The following is a 15,343-nucleotide window of genomic DNA, read 5'->3' as shown; positions in this document are numbered from 1 at the left end:
TAGACCAAAGCTGAGTAAAAGTGTCCAAATAACATTCCTTTCAATTCCCAGTTTCACATTTATTAACAGTCATATGAAGCATGTCAAGAATGGAAGGTCTTAAATCTTTTTTTTCCATTTGGATTTTCTATTTTCATTAGAAAGGTAAGCTTTCTCTACAACTATATTCTTCTAAGACGGTACACATAAAGGGAAAATAGATACTATAGAAGTTTCTCAATTAGTGCAGTATTAATCTGATAGTAAAGGATGCAGAACTTGCTTTCCAGAGTAACTCAGAACTCCTTATATCATTTGCTCGATCACTTTCTGTTCTGGGCATATTTTCCCCACTGTTGTAATTCTTAAGAGCTCTTAAATCTTGCTGTTGCCTCTCCATCTGTTCCTTGGTTAACCACAAGGTCAGTGACTGACCAAGACATGCCTATCTGGTCTGTCTTCTAGCATCCTAATCTCATGCCATTACTAGTTAAGTTTATAGAATTTCACTACATATACTGTATCTTAGTTCTTCAAATACTTTTTTATTAGATCTTCATTCAGCTCCACCCATCATTCTTCAAGCCCAACAATGTCTCTGTACTTCATTTTCAAAAGTATTTAGCTGTCTTTCTTCCTTTAGTACATATTCAGATCGCAGGCTTATAAAACAGGTTTTATAACCGTTTCATAAATCTGAAGTTTGGTCTTTGTCAACTGAGCAAGAGTTCATTTTCTCTCTCATGAAACAACTACTGGCAACCAATGCTATAAACTAGTGATATCTTTGTTTAGTGTTGGATAGGTAAGCTTGCCCAATATCTTCTATCAGTTTTTAAACCCATATTTGGTTTTATCTTCATTTATCCTAAACACATTCTACTTAAAGCGTTCTTAAAGCCTACAATCATCTTTTGTACCATTATTTCTGTCTACCCAAATCATCAAGTGCAAAACATTGGGGCAGGCTATTTACATTTTGTAATGATCCTTTCCAAACGTGCATTAAAGATTATCAGGGATAGTTTACGTTCTTAACCATCTTTATTTAGAAGCTGGCTTACAGCCTGAAAGTGAGCGTTTATAATCTTTTCAAAACCTTTTTGTTTTTTAAACTTTTACTCTAACAACTCTAAATGTTTTTGTCAGGCATACACATACAGTCTTTCTTTCAATGCTACTCTCGGCTTCAGTAAACAATGAGTTCCATAGGCTAACTGTGCATTGTGTGAAAATGTACTGTGTGTCACATTTGCTGTCTTTCAGTTTTACTAAATATCCATTTGTTCTTGTACTACAAGACAATGTGGATAGAATGGCATGATCTACCTTCTCTGTTATTTATTTTAATAAATCTTTCTTGTGACAATTATTTATCTCTCTCCTACATTCAGGAAAACATAACAGTCTTCAAAAGCTTATACTTTAGACCAATTATTGGACTTAAGCACACATTTAAGCAAATGCTTACCTGAATAAGGAAATATTTAAGTGCTTTCCTGAACTACTCTCTTTATATGCAAGTTTTCCATGTCTCTATATATTGTTGCCCAGCAGCTGTTCCCTCTCTCTCTGTTTCTGCTCTATATCTTTTGAGATAAGGTGACTGGAACTGAATATATCAGCTCAGTTTGTAACACTGACTTATAAAACATCACTCTAATGGCTTCTGCATTATAACTTATTTATCCTGAATTTACCTACTGGCTGCTTTTAGAGCACTTCACTTCAACAGCAGAACACCCCAACCTTGATGAGGCACCCAAAGATAAAGTTCTTCAACCCATGGACATCAATGAATGGCTTCCTGAGACCCCAAATGAACTCTAAAACACCTTATCAATGCCCAACAAAATAGAAATATTGTATGTGCAAAACTCTACTTTTACCAGTAAAAACTATGTAAATGATGGCCTCAGATAGCATATCTTTGGTTAACACAACTGAAGTCATTCAACAAGCAGTCCCAAAAGCTTAAATAACAGTTTTGACAGAAAAAAAATTCATAAATATATAGGTGATCTTTGACAAATATTTTTATTTTCAAAAATATTTAAATAGTAAATATCCCAATGATCATAATAAACTATAACAGTGGCTTCTACTTTGAAAGGAAATAATATACAAATCCTACTCAGACTTTTTAAATGTTCCAACCTTCAGGACTATACGCTTTATACACACTGGGCATGTCACCATAGCTCATTACTATGGCAATGTAGTGTCATCAGGCATGAACCATGATGCCAACACTACTGCGCAGTAGCAACGAGCTACTGCACAGTAGCTCATTGCTACTGTCCAACAACTGCTAAAGATAGCCAAGCAGTGTCGGAACCACGCAGTCATTCAGTACTTGCTTAAGCACTAAAGTACTAAATGACTGCACAGTAACTGGCATTACTGCAGTTATGATGCCACTTGGCTAGTTTTAGCAGCATCATGGCTTGTGCCCACCTTCATGGCATCGCTGTAGCGATGTAACATCTCATGTAGACGTGCCCAGTGTGTATAAAACGAATAGCCCTAAGCGTTGGAACATTTAAAAAATATGAGTAACACTTGTGTATTATTTCCTTTCAAAGTAGAGTTAGTTTATTATGATAGAGGGATATTTGGTATTCTTGCTTAAACAAGTACTAAATGACTGTGCAGTCATCTGCACATGTAGACACGCCCACTGCTAGTTACTAACCACCCACCCAACTTTTATGCAGGTCTTTCACACAATTAGACACGGAAAAACAATTCAAAAAAAGATACTATATGACCACAAAAATGACAAGTTACAGCATTACCTTTTTGTTACTTAAACTGAAAAGACTGAAAATTGACAATATCACACTGAGCACACTGTTCAGTCTAAGCTTCTGATTTGATCTTTGATTTAAAATGTATTAGTGCTAATTCTGTATGTGTATATGGTAGCTGCCATGTCGGTAAACATTATAATGGAATCAAGACCTTTCATAGCTAAAAGCATGTTCTTTTTCCTTAACCTGAAGAACCAGACTTGTAATTCACAGTTGTAAGGACTCATATCTTCCACAGATGAAGCACAGAAACCTCTACTACACATACGGACCAGTGAGTTACATGTATTCCCTTTTCCCTCTGCACTTATCAAAATAACATTTTATTACATTTATTCAAAATATAAATTTCTTATCTTACCTTCAGATCACTTCCTGGCAAAGTACCTATGCCATCCTTCCAGTCCATAACACTAAATACATCAAATTCTTGGCCACTTCCACTTGAGGCAGATTCATTCATGATGCATGCACTGGAAAATAAATTGGAAATATGAAAATGCTAACAACAATTTGATGTTCAAATTCACGGACATTTTTTCAAGCATACTCTTCATAATTAATATCAAACTGCCCTGCACTCACACCCGCATTGCCCAAACCCTGCTTTTCCAATGTGCTTTAAACATGAGTTAACATCATGAAACACAAGGAGAAAATTTGGAATCCTTTTAAAAGTAATACCAGAAGTCTATCCACCATTCCTTATTGAACTGAACTGGAGGGTTATCAGAAAATTTGAATTGTAAATAAGCTCTCACGGGAAAAAGTATCATTTTTTGGGAAAGCAAAACACAAACACAGTCTTTAATAAGTATGTTAAGAACTGATTAAGAGAACTAGCTTGTTCTTAATATCTAGTAATATGTTTAGGCAGGTTCCTTATCCAACTCCAAATTAAACCTCTTGCTTGAAATTGGCATAGTTTTGCTGGATGACTCAGGGAAAAAAAATCAAGTATTTATGGATGTGAAGATTCACAAAATATTTTATACAAATATATTTATTTCAATTATATACTTTGCTCGTACAGAGTGGATTCCTGTCTTACTGGACTTAATTTTACTAGAGCTCTTTTTACTTCACTGTAGTGGAGCCAGAAGACAAAAGATCTGTTTACCTTTATAAATAATGGATTTCAATGCCCTTTCCTGCTGGAGGAGTTTCTCTCAAATCAGTAACACAAGCAATAACAGTTATACACCACTTGTCACTGTTCCCTCATTGTAATCCACTGCCCTTACAATCACAAAAGGGTCATCAGTTACATTCAACTGCAAAAAATGCTAGCAGCCATTTGTCAAGAAAGGCTGTTAACTTTTCCTCCTCTTGCAAACCTAAGAATATTAGCAGTATGGGCCTGTGCTTGATTTTGTCTGTTTCACATGAAAACAAAGTCAATTAAAGTACTTCTGTGCTCTGCACAACAGCAAAATTAATAATTTGTAGCAGACATGTTAGCTTATCCTTTAGTTTACAAACAATTCCATTAGCAACTTATTTTTTCCTCAAGTGTATTTAATACTCATATTTGTATAAAATATTTTTGAGGTAAATAAACATTTTGAGAGTCTCTAGAATTCACTTCCTGCCTTTTGACACTATTTCACCTACACTCTTCCTACAGAATGTTTGCAAACGGTTTGTTAAAATGATCAATATTTGAGCATCAAAATATTAGTCAGTTTTGTATTTGAGCATGTAGGTCATAAGGTACTGTTTCCATTCCCCAACTGTTTGAAAACTACTTGTAGAGTTACCTTGGCTTAAAGGTTCAAAACCCACTTCCTGCAAATATTCACCTAAAAAATCTAATGTTTCCATAAATGTTAGTCTAAGCAAATTTATTCACTACACCAGTAACAGAAAGCAGATGGAAGAGAGGTGTGAACACAACAGAAATTAATTCAGCTCTGCTGAAAGTTTCTAAGTAAAAAATTGCGAGAGAACAATGTTTCAAGACACTAAACTAGTTCTGCTATAGGAAAACTATTTCATTTCAGTTTGGGCTTTTTAATTTGTAAAATCAGTCTGAGCAACTGAATTAGGTCAAAATTTTACATCTGTCTTTCCCTTAGAACTGGACATTATGATATTTAAAGTCTCCACTTCTATGTCCCCAACTGTAATTGTAGCCTTTTCATTTCTACGTTTCCCTCCAATTTTCTAACAAAAATGCTGTTAGAATTTGATTCTGCCACCTTTACCCTCTTACTTTATTACAGTGTTTCTCAACCAATGTGCCGCAGCACAAAAGTGTGCCGTCAGAAATGAACAGGTGTGCTGCAAAATTTTGCCGTGACAATGAGCTACGATGAGCTACAATAGGTATGAGGATGGGGAATGCTTTAACAGGTGTGCCGCGGAAAAATTTTATTAATGTAAGTGTGCCTCGGGCTGGAAATTGTTAGGAAGCACTGCTTTATTAACAGTCTCACTGAAAACACACCACCAGCAAGAGACTGTGGGCATAATCAGGACCTCAGTGAGGAATTATCTTGCTGGGATCGTTTGACCGTAGCTGACTTCCTGCACCTGGGGCAGGTGGATGGACCCAATGATATTCTGAGGTCCCTTCCAGCCCGAATGTCTATGAGATCTATGAAATCTATGAATCAGTATCATGAAGAAAACATGTGCGTTCATCAGACCCATGTGATAGATGGGGCTCAAAGATGAGAAAGGGGCCCCAAAGAGGACCTTTTGACAAAACCTTACATCGTTTTTGAACAACTGAATTGGCAAGATGAAACGGATGATTTTTAAGAAGCTTTTCTTAACTTCAATTATTCCACATAAAAAGGTGTAAAAAACATGCCCTAGGTGCATATATAATTATTTTCTAAGTACCAGTAAACAAACACCATCTCAATATAAACTAAAAATTCCCAGACCTTCAGGGACTGTCCTTTGACCCCCTCACCTTCAACATCCCTCATCTGAAGGTCAACAAATATGAGTTGTTTGCCTAAAGAAAAAAGTGAAATCCAAGGCTAAGCCCCACTAAGAATCCCATCTCCAACATGCAGATTTATCATTCAAGACAGACTCAGTGGATCTAAAATGTGACAACCATAAAGGAACAGGAAGTCTCTCAGAAAAACATGACCAAAACCCATAAATGCCTAACTAACTTGGATTGTATCTGGAAACAAGATGAAAGCTAATGTCCTCGCCTTCTACATGAATGCCTTAGCTAAGCTTCTCTCTGAGCTGAACTTTCAAGTAATCATAAAATATCCCTTTGCTTAAAGCACATTGCGGTAATCCAATCTATAGGTTTATTTGTTATAGTGCAAGTTGTTCCAATTGCTCCCACTGAAAAAATGACAATGGAAAGAGGCCATAAAGATTGCAGCGGCTTGTTTCCTCCAGAGAGACAGCACCTCAGGTGAGAGGGTGACAGTGGTTACAGCAGTGTCCTTAGAGTCCACTTGTTGTACTCTCAGCACTGAAAACACTCTGTAACAGTGTCATTTGAAGAGAATGAATTAGGGAAGAAGGAAACCTAAAACCTAAATCTACTTATCCTTGACATGTATTTAAAGAGAAAAAAGTAAAGAGAATATTGACCATTTAAGTCTATAGGGTAATGTTTGTTCTCCTCAAACAAGCCACATACATTTTAATTTGATTACCGCTATCAGTCCACTGCTGCCTAAAGCAATAATGAATACATTTTGTAGACTTGGCAGTTTGGCAAGAGTAAAAAATGGAGGGACCAAAACATAAGGTTCAGGGTGAAAACCAACATTCATTATTGTTTTTCCTTCTTTTAAAAACAATGAACCTAACCTCATAGGTACAATTTGTACTTTTACCCACTGGTTCTCCTTTCAGACTTCACGGCTGTCCTCTTTGCATGGTGAAAGAACACCAGGAAACCAGTATTAGATTTCCCAGAGATGGCTGCATTTCACAAAATATCTGCCTCTAGATTTCTGGAGGCTGAACATAAACAGTATTTGTACACATGCTTGTGCTGCAGCACCGGTGCTGTGGTGCATGCATATGTATAAATGGTGAAATGCATGGAAGCGCTGAGAAAATGGCAGCAGCGTACTTTTGAACTAAGACACATTAAAAGTATTTTAGTTCAAAAGTGCACCGCCACCATTTTCTCAGCACTGACATGCATTTCTCCATTTATACAAATGCATATGATTCAGAGACACAGCGCAGGGCACATAAGCTCACATGCAGAGCAGACTTGATTAATCAAGTCTCCTCCAATGCGCTGGATCTCCGGCACTTTGGCGCAGACAAATTAATGTATATAAATGCCCACTGAGGATGAAACATCTGAGACTGGCAGGTCTAAACTATTTCCTCTACCCAAAATGGTAAAAGACTAAACTATTTCTTCTACCCAAAATGGTAAAAGGAAAAAGAAACAGACAATTAAAGAAATTATGACAGGAATGAATAAAAGAAAAACAAAGAATAAAATCACATATTGCGCCTAAAACATAGCATATTGAAGGCTATGGTGAGCTTTATCTAATTTTCATTTTCATTTTCTCATTCAAAGCTGTGATTTGTTTTATTGGAATAATGCAACACTCCTTTTGCAAATCCTATCCATTACTTTATCGAAGAAATCAAAGATTAGGTAAACTTTGGCTGCAGTACTGCATCCAACTTAAGCCCAAAGCAGGGTGATGTAAAAGTTAGGACACAGAATCAAGAGCTAAGTATGCCAGTTTTAAAAGCCTGAGCCAAAGTTTATTGAAGTGACAGATCATCTGACCCCAGCACACTTTCCTGCCCAGGGCAGGGGGTCAGACTCAATGATCTAATAGGTCCCTTCCGGCCCTGAAATCTATTAAGTCAATGGGAACCCACCCCTCTTCTACTTGAGTAGTGTGTGCTCATAGGTCTTAGGCTAGAAATAGACCTTGCCAAATGAAGCAGATCAGCTGTGCCACAACATGTCATGGCACAGTTGATTCCTTTCACTGGGCAAAACAAATTGCCCCTTGTCTTGCCTACTGACTGTGTGGGACAAAGGACAATACATTCTCCTGGGGTTTTGGGGGCCTGATCCTGCAAACCCCAGAAAATCCCCAAGAGTGCCAGCCCAGCTTTACCCGCTTACCCAGACAGGTTCCTGGAGTTCCCAGAGCTGGGTTTGGGTAAGGAGGGAAAGTCTAGTTTTCCCTCCTTACCCAGACCCATCCCAGACTCTCTAGAGACCCACCTGGATAAGTGGGGAAAGTCAGGCTTTCTCCACTTATCCACAGACCTGCCTCTGGGATCTACAGGGACTCATCTGGGTAAGCAGGGTAAGTTGGGCTTTCCCTGATTACTTACAACACCATTATTCAACCCATGGGTTGCAACCCAAAAGTGGGTTGCCAGGCTATACGACAAGGTCACAAACAAACTTAAAAAATGGATCAATAAACTTTAAAAATGGATTCTCCTTTAAAGGAGAAAACCGTGGGAAACCATGGCTACTCCCTCACAGGCTGGCAGAGTTCCAGTTTGCAAAGGGATGCTTGAGGCCCCCCCATTCCCCACACATCCACCCACTGGGAGTTGGGGGAAAAGGGTAGCAGGTTGGGAGTGAGGGGCTTCGGCAGGGCCAGGGGGCTGTTTCCTACTTAAACTATTTACTGGGCTGGAACTAGCCATCCATGTTTACAAATGGGTCCTAGTACAGAAAAGGTTGAGAACCATTGACCTAGACCACACCAGTGGTCTTCATAAGTGGGGAACACTGACTTCCCCACCTACAGAGAGGTGCCCCAAGATACCACAGTCTGCCTCTCTGTAAATGAAGAAAGCCAAGCAGGTGCTCTGGGGCAACTGCCTGAGGCAAGCCAGAGACTGCAGGCAGGTCAGGCTGCCCACACTCTCCCACCACAGAGTTAATAGGTGTTGGCTGTAATAAAGCGGCACAATTTATTACTACCTTTTGTTGCATCACTAATTTGCTTCTGATATGGTGCAACAAAGGGTAGGGACTTCTATTTGCTTACCACTTATGCTGCCATAAAAATGTTTATGGATGCGCAAATGCGACATTGAATGATGTCTGTTTCTAGCCTTAGAGAAATTACTGTATCTATCTCAGTTTGCCATCTAAAAACGTTATATCCATTAAGAATCGCAGAATCTGTTTGAAGCAGTGCTTTACATCTTAAACCTTTTTATATAAACTTTCTATTTTATACCTATTTAATATATTATTAAAATACACAAGTATCTGAAATAAGACTGTTTGCTTTCTTTAAAAAAACATTCATCTTTACCAACTGAGACAATAAGAAATGCACACTCACAGAACAGTTACTTAATAGGAATGATAGAATTAGAAATTAGAGCTCCATTATTTGGGAAATTCTCCATTTAAATATTTCAAGCAAAGAAATATGAAGGAATGTGTCAGTTAAACCTACAAGCATTGTAGGGTTATGTTCGAAATGTGTCAGAAAGCAATAATAAATGGAGAACGCCAGCGAGTGCTTCAAAGTCCACATTTAAAAACTGTACCTAGCATCTACTTGAGTTTTGATAATTTAAGCTATTACCCCATGCAATTTACAAGGAAGTTGTATATGTGATTTTAAACCAGCAAGTGGACCCAAGGCATCATGGATACTCAGCAATGTTGACTATAGACAAAGGATGTTATTTATTTCAAGGGACAGGCATCATTGAAATAACAGTGACAGTTGTCAAAGCTTGCTGTTCCCAAAGTCAGAGTGACAGGAGATAATACACTATCCTGAGGAAAGTTAAAAAATCTGCACTATGAGGTTCTCAAAGCCACATGCAATAGCATCTACATTCCCACTATCAAGAGGGACCTCTCTCCATTGTAGTCCTCCTCCCGATACTGAATTGTATCCTTGCCTTTTCCTGGCCAGCCAATGCACAGCGGAACTTGACCCAGCTGTCCTGTGTGCTGACTAATGTAAAACTACAACAAACTGGAATGTATTTCATATTTCCCACTCTTCAAGAATTTTCTTTCATTTTTTTTGTGACTTAAAGGAACACCGTCAACTTGGGAGGGAGGAAAAAATCAGACCTCTTGTTAAATTAAAATTGCTGCAAACACCATGGTAAATTACTGCATTCAGAAGAGAATAAAAAATACTTCTTTCTTGCAGTTTGCATATTTGACAGTACTTTGTAATCATTTAGTTTTGTTATTTTTCCCTTTTTATGAAGCTTTTTAGTAGAGCAACAAAGGAGATTAGCCATTTAAAAAAAAGGAATTTATGATGGTTAAACCATCAACACTAGCAAAGGGACTAAAGGGCAAAGAAAAAATAAGAAAATGTTAACTCGTTAAACTGACTACATTTCAGGTTGATACACTTTTAAATACTATTTCTTCCGCTCTTTTTCTGTTCATTTTATTTTAGATATTTCTTCTTTCCTCTTTGCTGTATTCTCTAGGGGCACCTCCATATATATGTACCTATTTCTCAGCATATTCTCTTAAACTCTTTCCCCACAGATGGTCTCAGGCTGTCAGAAAAAATAAAGCCAATTTTTTCTGGTAGAGGTACATCCACACCAGGCCTAGTAAAGGGGTATGATGCTTTTGCTAGTACACCTACACTTGAACTGCTGCATTGCTGCTAGAAAATCTTCTAACAAGAATGTTAGAAATCAGTTATTTACATGTGTTTGTAGAGCTGGTAAAGAACAGAGGACCCCACTCAGGGTACACAGGCACATAGCTGGTGTATGTGAATACAGTCTAGAACGTGCAGGTGGTCATGCAGCCTACACTAGTCTCCTACACTTTTTTAAAGTATAAGTACAGCACCATAGTAACAAGGCTTACCCAGTACAAAGTTATCCTACCAATGTAAGTCTATCACTGATGGCCCTTATTTTATTTACTGAGACCTTGTGCCCCAACCACAAAATATTTCATTTGCACTACTTGACCTGGCATGTGCTGTTATTGTCTACAAAGCCCTGCCTGAGGGGAAATTTAATCTGATCAAATCATAGCTCCAAGTAAAATAGCTTTAAATCCTGTTCATTAGTTTTTCGTAATTCTTTGCACCAAATGGCCAAGTTTTATAGTAAACTTCTGCCTATTTCTATTTGTTCCCTCCCAGAGGTGGTACGGTCACCCACCCTAGCAATCTTCAAAAAAAAAGCCTCTCAATGCCCACCTTGCTGGGGTCATCTAACCCCAGCTGTCTTTCCTGCCCAAGTGCAGGGAGGCTGGACCCAATGATCTGTAAGGTCCCTTCCAGCCCCTGAAAACTATGAAACTATGAAACTGAACTCTCTGGAGTGTGGTTTTTGAAGTTCTGATACTGTACTTTATCTTACTTATATGAAAACTTCATGCTTAGGACACATGAACACCCCATAGATAATTCCACTAAACAATCATCTGGCCATTCCCCCTAACAGATTAATCACTCCTTTTCCTCTTTTGCCCACTGTGACCATTTCATATCTACCACTGAGTGGTTAATTATGAATCCCGAGCTCTTGGATCTTAACAGTGACTTGATTACTGAATTTATAAACTTTTCCTTCTGCCACATAGTTTTCAGCAGCCCCAGCTTTTGAAGTGTTCAGACAGTTACTTCACAGGTTCAATCACTCCTGTCTTCAAAATCACTGTATTATATAGTCATTGATCCTCAGAGCCCATCTTCCCTCCGCACACCACTCCTCTGTCTTAATTAGGAATGGTAGAGACGGGCAAATGGATTAACCCACAAAAGAAAGTCATCCTCTCAACCAGCAAACCTCCTGCTCTCTGCACACACAACAGGTGATTTTCAATTAAACTCAGCAAGTCAGAGGAAAGTAGATGTTCAGCATGCAGTCACTTTTTATACAGAGAAAAGGTCTCGAGACCTTTAAAAACACACTTCTGGATAAAAGAGTTCCTTGACTTAATGGGTGTGACATGCCACAAGCAAGCAAATTAAGTTTAAGCCAAAATTCATAACAAGTAAAACAGCCAGCCCAAAGACATGACAGTTCTATCAACAAGTCACTTGCTCCAGTCATTAAAAAAAAAAACAGACTGTACAAACACAGTTGAAGATACACTGCCAAGAATGCCAATAACCCCGAGCTGTCAGGGTTTAAACAAGATGACTTACTGACTTCCATCTCTCTTTTCTCTTGGGTGGAAGTTAATATTAACCTAGTCAGCCAAGCTTCTGGGAATCAGATCATTTTCCTGTGTTAAGGAATCGGTCTCAACTGCATTCAAAGTTGCTTTAGAAATGCTTTTACTGCTTTTCCAGATTAAATTGGGGTGGGAGGGAAAAATCAAGGTTTGTAACAAAAAGTGGATTCAAAATCTTGCCCACTTAAAGCACTGGTTGCTGCCTTATAAACCCCGCTATGCACTGAGGACTGAACGACCCTCAAAGCGGCCAGGGTGCCCGAGGGAAAGGCAAAACCGGGACTGCCCTGCACGAGACAAATGGAGGAATCAAACTCACTTCCTAGTCCGACCTGCTGCTAACGGGCCCGAATCACCACCCAAAACAGCCGAGCCTCCGAAGGGATGAAAGAACCGGGGCCTTCCTGGCTGCCAGGTACCTTCAGGGCCCTGATTTGCAGGAAGCGCCGACACCCCGCGCCTCAGGGCACTGCAAACGCGCTGCTTTGCAGGGCGACCCGCGGGGCACGGCCCCGCTCCTCCGGGGACTCCCGGCTCGGCGGGGGGCTGGGGACCGACCCGCCGCCAGGGGTCCCCCCGCGGCCAGCTTTGGCGCCCGAGCTTTGCAATTATTAGTATTATTTTTTGCTGCTGCACTTGAAACTTTCCGGAGCGGCGGGTGCGGACCCGGCCGACCCGCGGGAGACAAAAGCCGCTCGCACTGCAGGCCCCCAGCGGGAAGCGCTCGGGGGAGCTCCCGGCCCGGCCCGGCCCGGCCCGGCCGCGCTGCGGAGGAAGTTGCACAAGGAGGCGCGGGCTCCGCTTGTTGTTTACCGCGGCCCCGGCTGCAAGAACACCCCCCTCCCCCCCTGCACGGGGCTGCGGGGGGAGCCGCGCCGCGCCCGGGCCGGGGGCTTCCGCGCCGCAACTTTTCTCTCACGCTGCCGCGTGCAGCCCGCGCCCCCTGCCCCGCATCGGCGCCCCCCACAACAAGTGTGCGCGCGTGTATAGGTATATGGACATGTGCGTGCGTGCGTGTATATGGACATGCGTATGTGTGCATAGGTGTGCATGTGTGTACGCTCGCGCGTGTGTGCATGCATGTGTCGGTGCGCGCGCGTTTGTGTGTGTGCGTGTGCATACGCGTGTCCGTGCGCGTGTGTGCAGATCTGTGCGCGTGTGCGCGCGCGCGCGGGCGGCTGGGGACGGATCCCGCCCTGCGCTGCACCGGCTGCAGGAAGCGCCGCGACTGGGGAGGGCCGGTGGGGGGGGGGGGAGGTTGTTCCCCTGCAGGGCAAAGCCGGAGCGACGCAACTTGTTGGGGGAAAAAAGAAAGAAAGAAAGAAAGAAAAAGGGGGGGAAAAGTGGCGCCTCTCCCCTCCCTTCCTGCAAAAGAATAAATACCAATAACCTCCGCCCCGCGCGGTCCCCGCGCCCCGGCCCGACCGCAGCGGGGCCGGGAGCGACACGCACGCAGCGGGCGGGCGCGGCCCCCGAGCGCGCATTTGGGTGCCCGCCGCTGCACACGCACACACACCCGCGCACACGCACGCCCAGCGCCCGCACAGCCCGCAGAGGAAAAGCAAGCAGCAAACCGGGCCGCGCGTGTGCGCGCGCGTGTGTATATGTGTGCGTGCGTGTGTGCAAAGTTTCCCCAAAATGGCGGAAATGGGGGAGCCGCGACTATTTTAAATAGCCCTCCCCGCCGTCTCGCCCCGCCGGCAAAACTCTCGCCCTCCCCCCGCCTCTCCCGGCCCGGCCGCCGGCCCAGGCCTCCCCGCCCGAGGGGACGCGCGCCCCGCACACGCAGCCGGGCTATCCCGGCACCCGCCGCCTCCCTCCGCGGCCGGGGTGCGGGGGGGGCTCTTCACACCCCTGCCCCCAACCCCGCTTCTCGCCCGCCCGGGGAACAAAGAGCCGGCTGGGGGGGAGGGGGGGCGGGCCGCCGCCCCCTCCCCAAACGCGCACCCCCCGCCCGCTCCCCCGGGTGCCGCAAGTGTCACCCGCCGCAGCCAAGTGGTGCTCGGCGGGGCAAGCCTGCACAATGTGTCCCCACCCCCGGCCCCAACACGGGGGGGAAAATAAGGGAGCAGAAATGCCCCCGCATCCCCGCGCTCGGGGAGGGTGGGAGCCAGGCAGCAGCGCCAGGCACCTCTCTCTTTTCTTTTGTTCCTCTTTCCCACTCCCGCACTTGGGAGCGGGGCGAGGGGCCCCCCGCGCTCCGCACCCACTTGGGAGCCGACTTTCCCCCCGCCTCGCGCTGCCTCCTCGCGGCCGGCGGTGGCGGGGGAGAGGCGCCCCCCGGCTCGGCGGGGACAGGGGGCGCGTCTCCCTTTCCCCCCTCGCGCGCTCGCTCTCTCTCAACTTTCATCCGCGCCCCGCTGGGGGCCGGGGGGGGTCCCAGCCCGCCCCGGCCCCGGCCCCCCGCGGCTCCCCAGGGAGGGCAGGGCCCGCCGCGCCTTACCCCCCCCAAATTTCTCTCTCTTTTTCTCCGGCTCTCGAGTAGTCCCGACAAATATGGTCCAGGGCTGCGGGCACAAGTGAGCATGCGCCCGTGGAGTCAGGGCTGGGGAAAGGGGAAGCTGCCGCCGCCGCCGCCGCCGCCGCCGCCGGGGTGTCTCATTCTTCCTCCCCTCGCTCGAGCTGCCGCTGCGCCGGAGCCGCTGGGAAGCAGCAGCAGCGGCGGCAGCAGCAGCAGCAATCATCCCTGTTACCAAAAATACAGCCGCAAACAGCTACATCTTACATGCATCCTCTCCCCTGATTTCAAGCCAACGTTGGGAGAATAATAAGGAGAAATATGCAGCAGCCTCCTCCTATTTTTAGCCCCTTTTCTTTTGTTTGGGTTTTTTGCTTTTTGCAACATTACTTTTCTTTCTGAAGGGGGGCCCTGGGCTGATCCTAACTAATCAGTCGCATTCTTCAAGAGTGGAGAAAGATTTTCTAGACAATAGGTCCCTCCTCCCCACCCCCACTCCTCCCAAAAAATCTGGTAGCGTTAGGGAAGAGAGGGTCCAGGTACATGGCAATAATGAAAGTGCTGATTTTGCAAACTGCTCTGCGCAAGTAGACCTTTGTGCCCGCCAGTTAGGCTTCACCCCTGGATAAGAGACTGACTCCAGTGCAGGGCCTCCTGGGTTGGTATTGTGTGGAAAATGCTGTTCAGGCAACACCAAGTTTCCTCATGGAGATGTTTCAGTTGAGATCTAGTCGGCTTATGAATTAAAAGCGGCTTTGAGTATGATTGCACCTGCCACCCTTGCCAATTTTCACGGCTTCACAATTACAGTGTCTTATCTTTTACTATTATGTTTTTCTCCTTTCCTCCATGTACAAACCCTTCCCCCATCCAAAAAAAGAAAAAAAAGCTGACATGAAGTTTCCTATTCTTTCACTGACATCTGCAGGTCCTGCACCCATGTGAAGTCCCACCTTGAAGACG

At 43.7% G+C, this 15,343-nt stretch overlaps 1 protein-coding gene across 5 annotated transcripts in view; it reads right to left on the bottom strand.

The window, feature by feature from the left end:
- The window catches only part of L3MBTL3 (L3MBTL histone methyl-lysine binding protein 3), a 170,515-nt gene extending 156,007 nt beyond the window's left edge, over window positions 1-14,508 (bottom strand). For 2 of the 5 annotated variants that reach the window (XM_090038931.1, XM_090038959.1), the window contains exons 1-2: window positions 14,366-14,508; window positions 3,154-3,265 (exon numbers count right to left, since the gene is read on the bottom strand). In XM_090038931.1, coding sequence (XP_089895057.1) covers window positions 3,154-3,255 — 102 coding nt within the window. In that variant the 5' untranslated portion in view covers window positions 3,256-3,265; window positions 14,366-14,508. Of the gene's footprint in view, window positions 1-3,153; window positions 3,266-11,893; window positions 11,993-12,241; window positions 12,761-14,365 lie in introns of those variants that run through there. The other 3 variants (XM_090038950.1, XM_090038968.1, XM_090038941.1) reach the window with 3 other exon arrangements.
- Between the last annotated feature and the right edge of the window lie 835 nt (window positions 14,509-15,343).

This window comes from Crocodylus siamensis, chromosome 1 (assembly GCF_052110815.1).
Source record: "Crocodylus siamensis isolate JL-2025a chromosome 1, ASM5211081v1, whole genome shotgun sequence".
NCBI lineage: Eukaryota > Metazoa > Chordata > Crocodylia > Crocodylidae > Crocodylus > Crocodylus siamensis.
The sequence above is the reverse complement of the archived record's forward strand: the minus strand, read 5'-3'. Positions and strand labels throughout refer to the sequence as shown.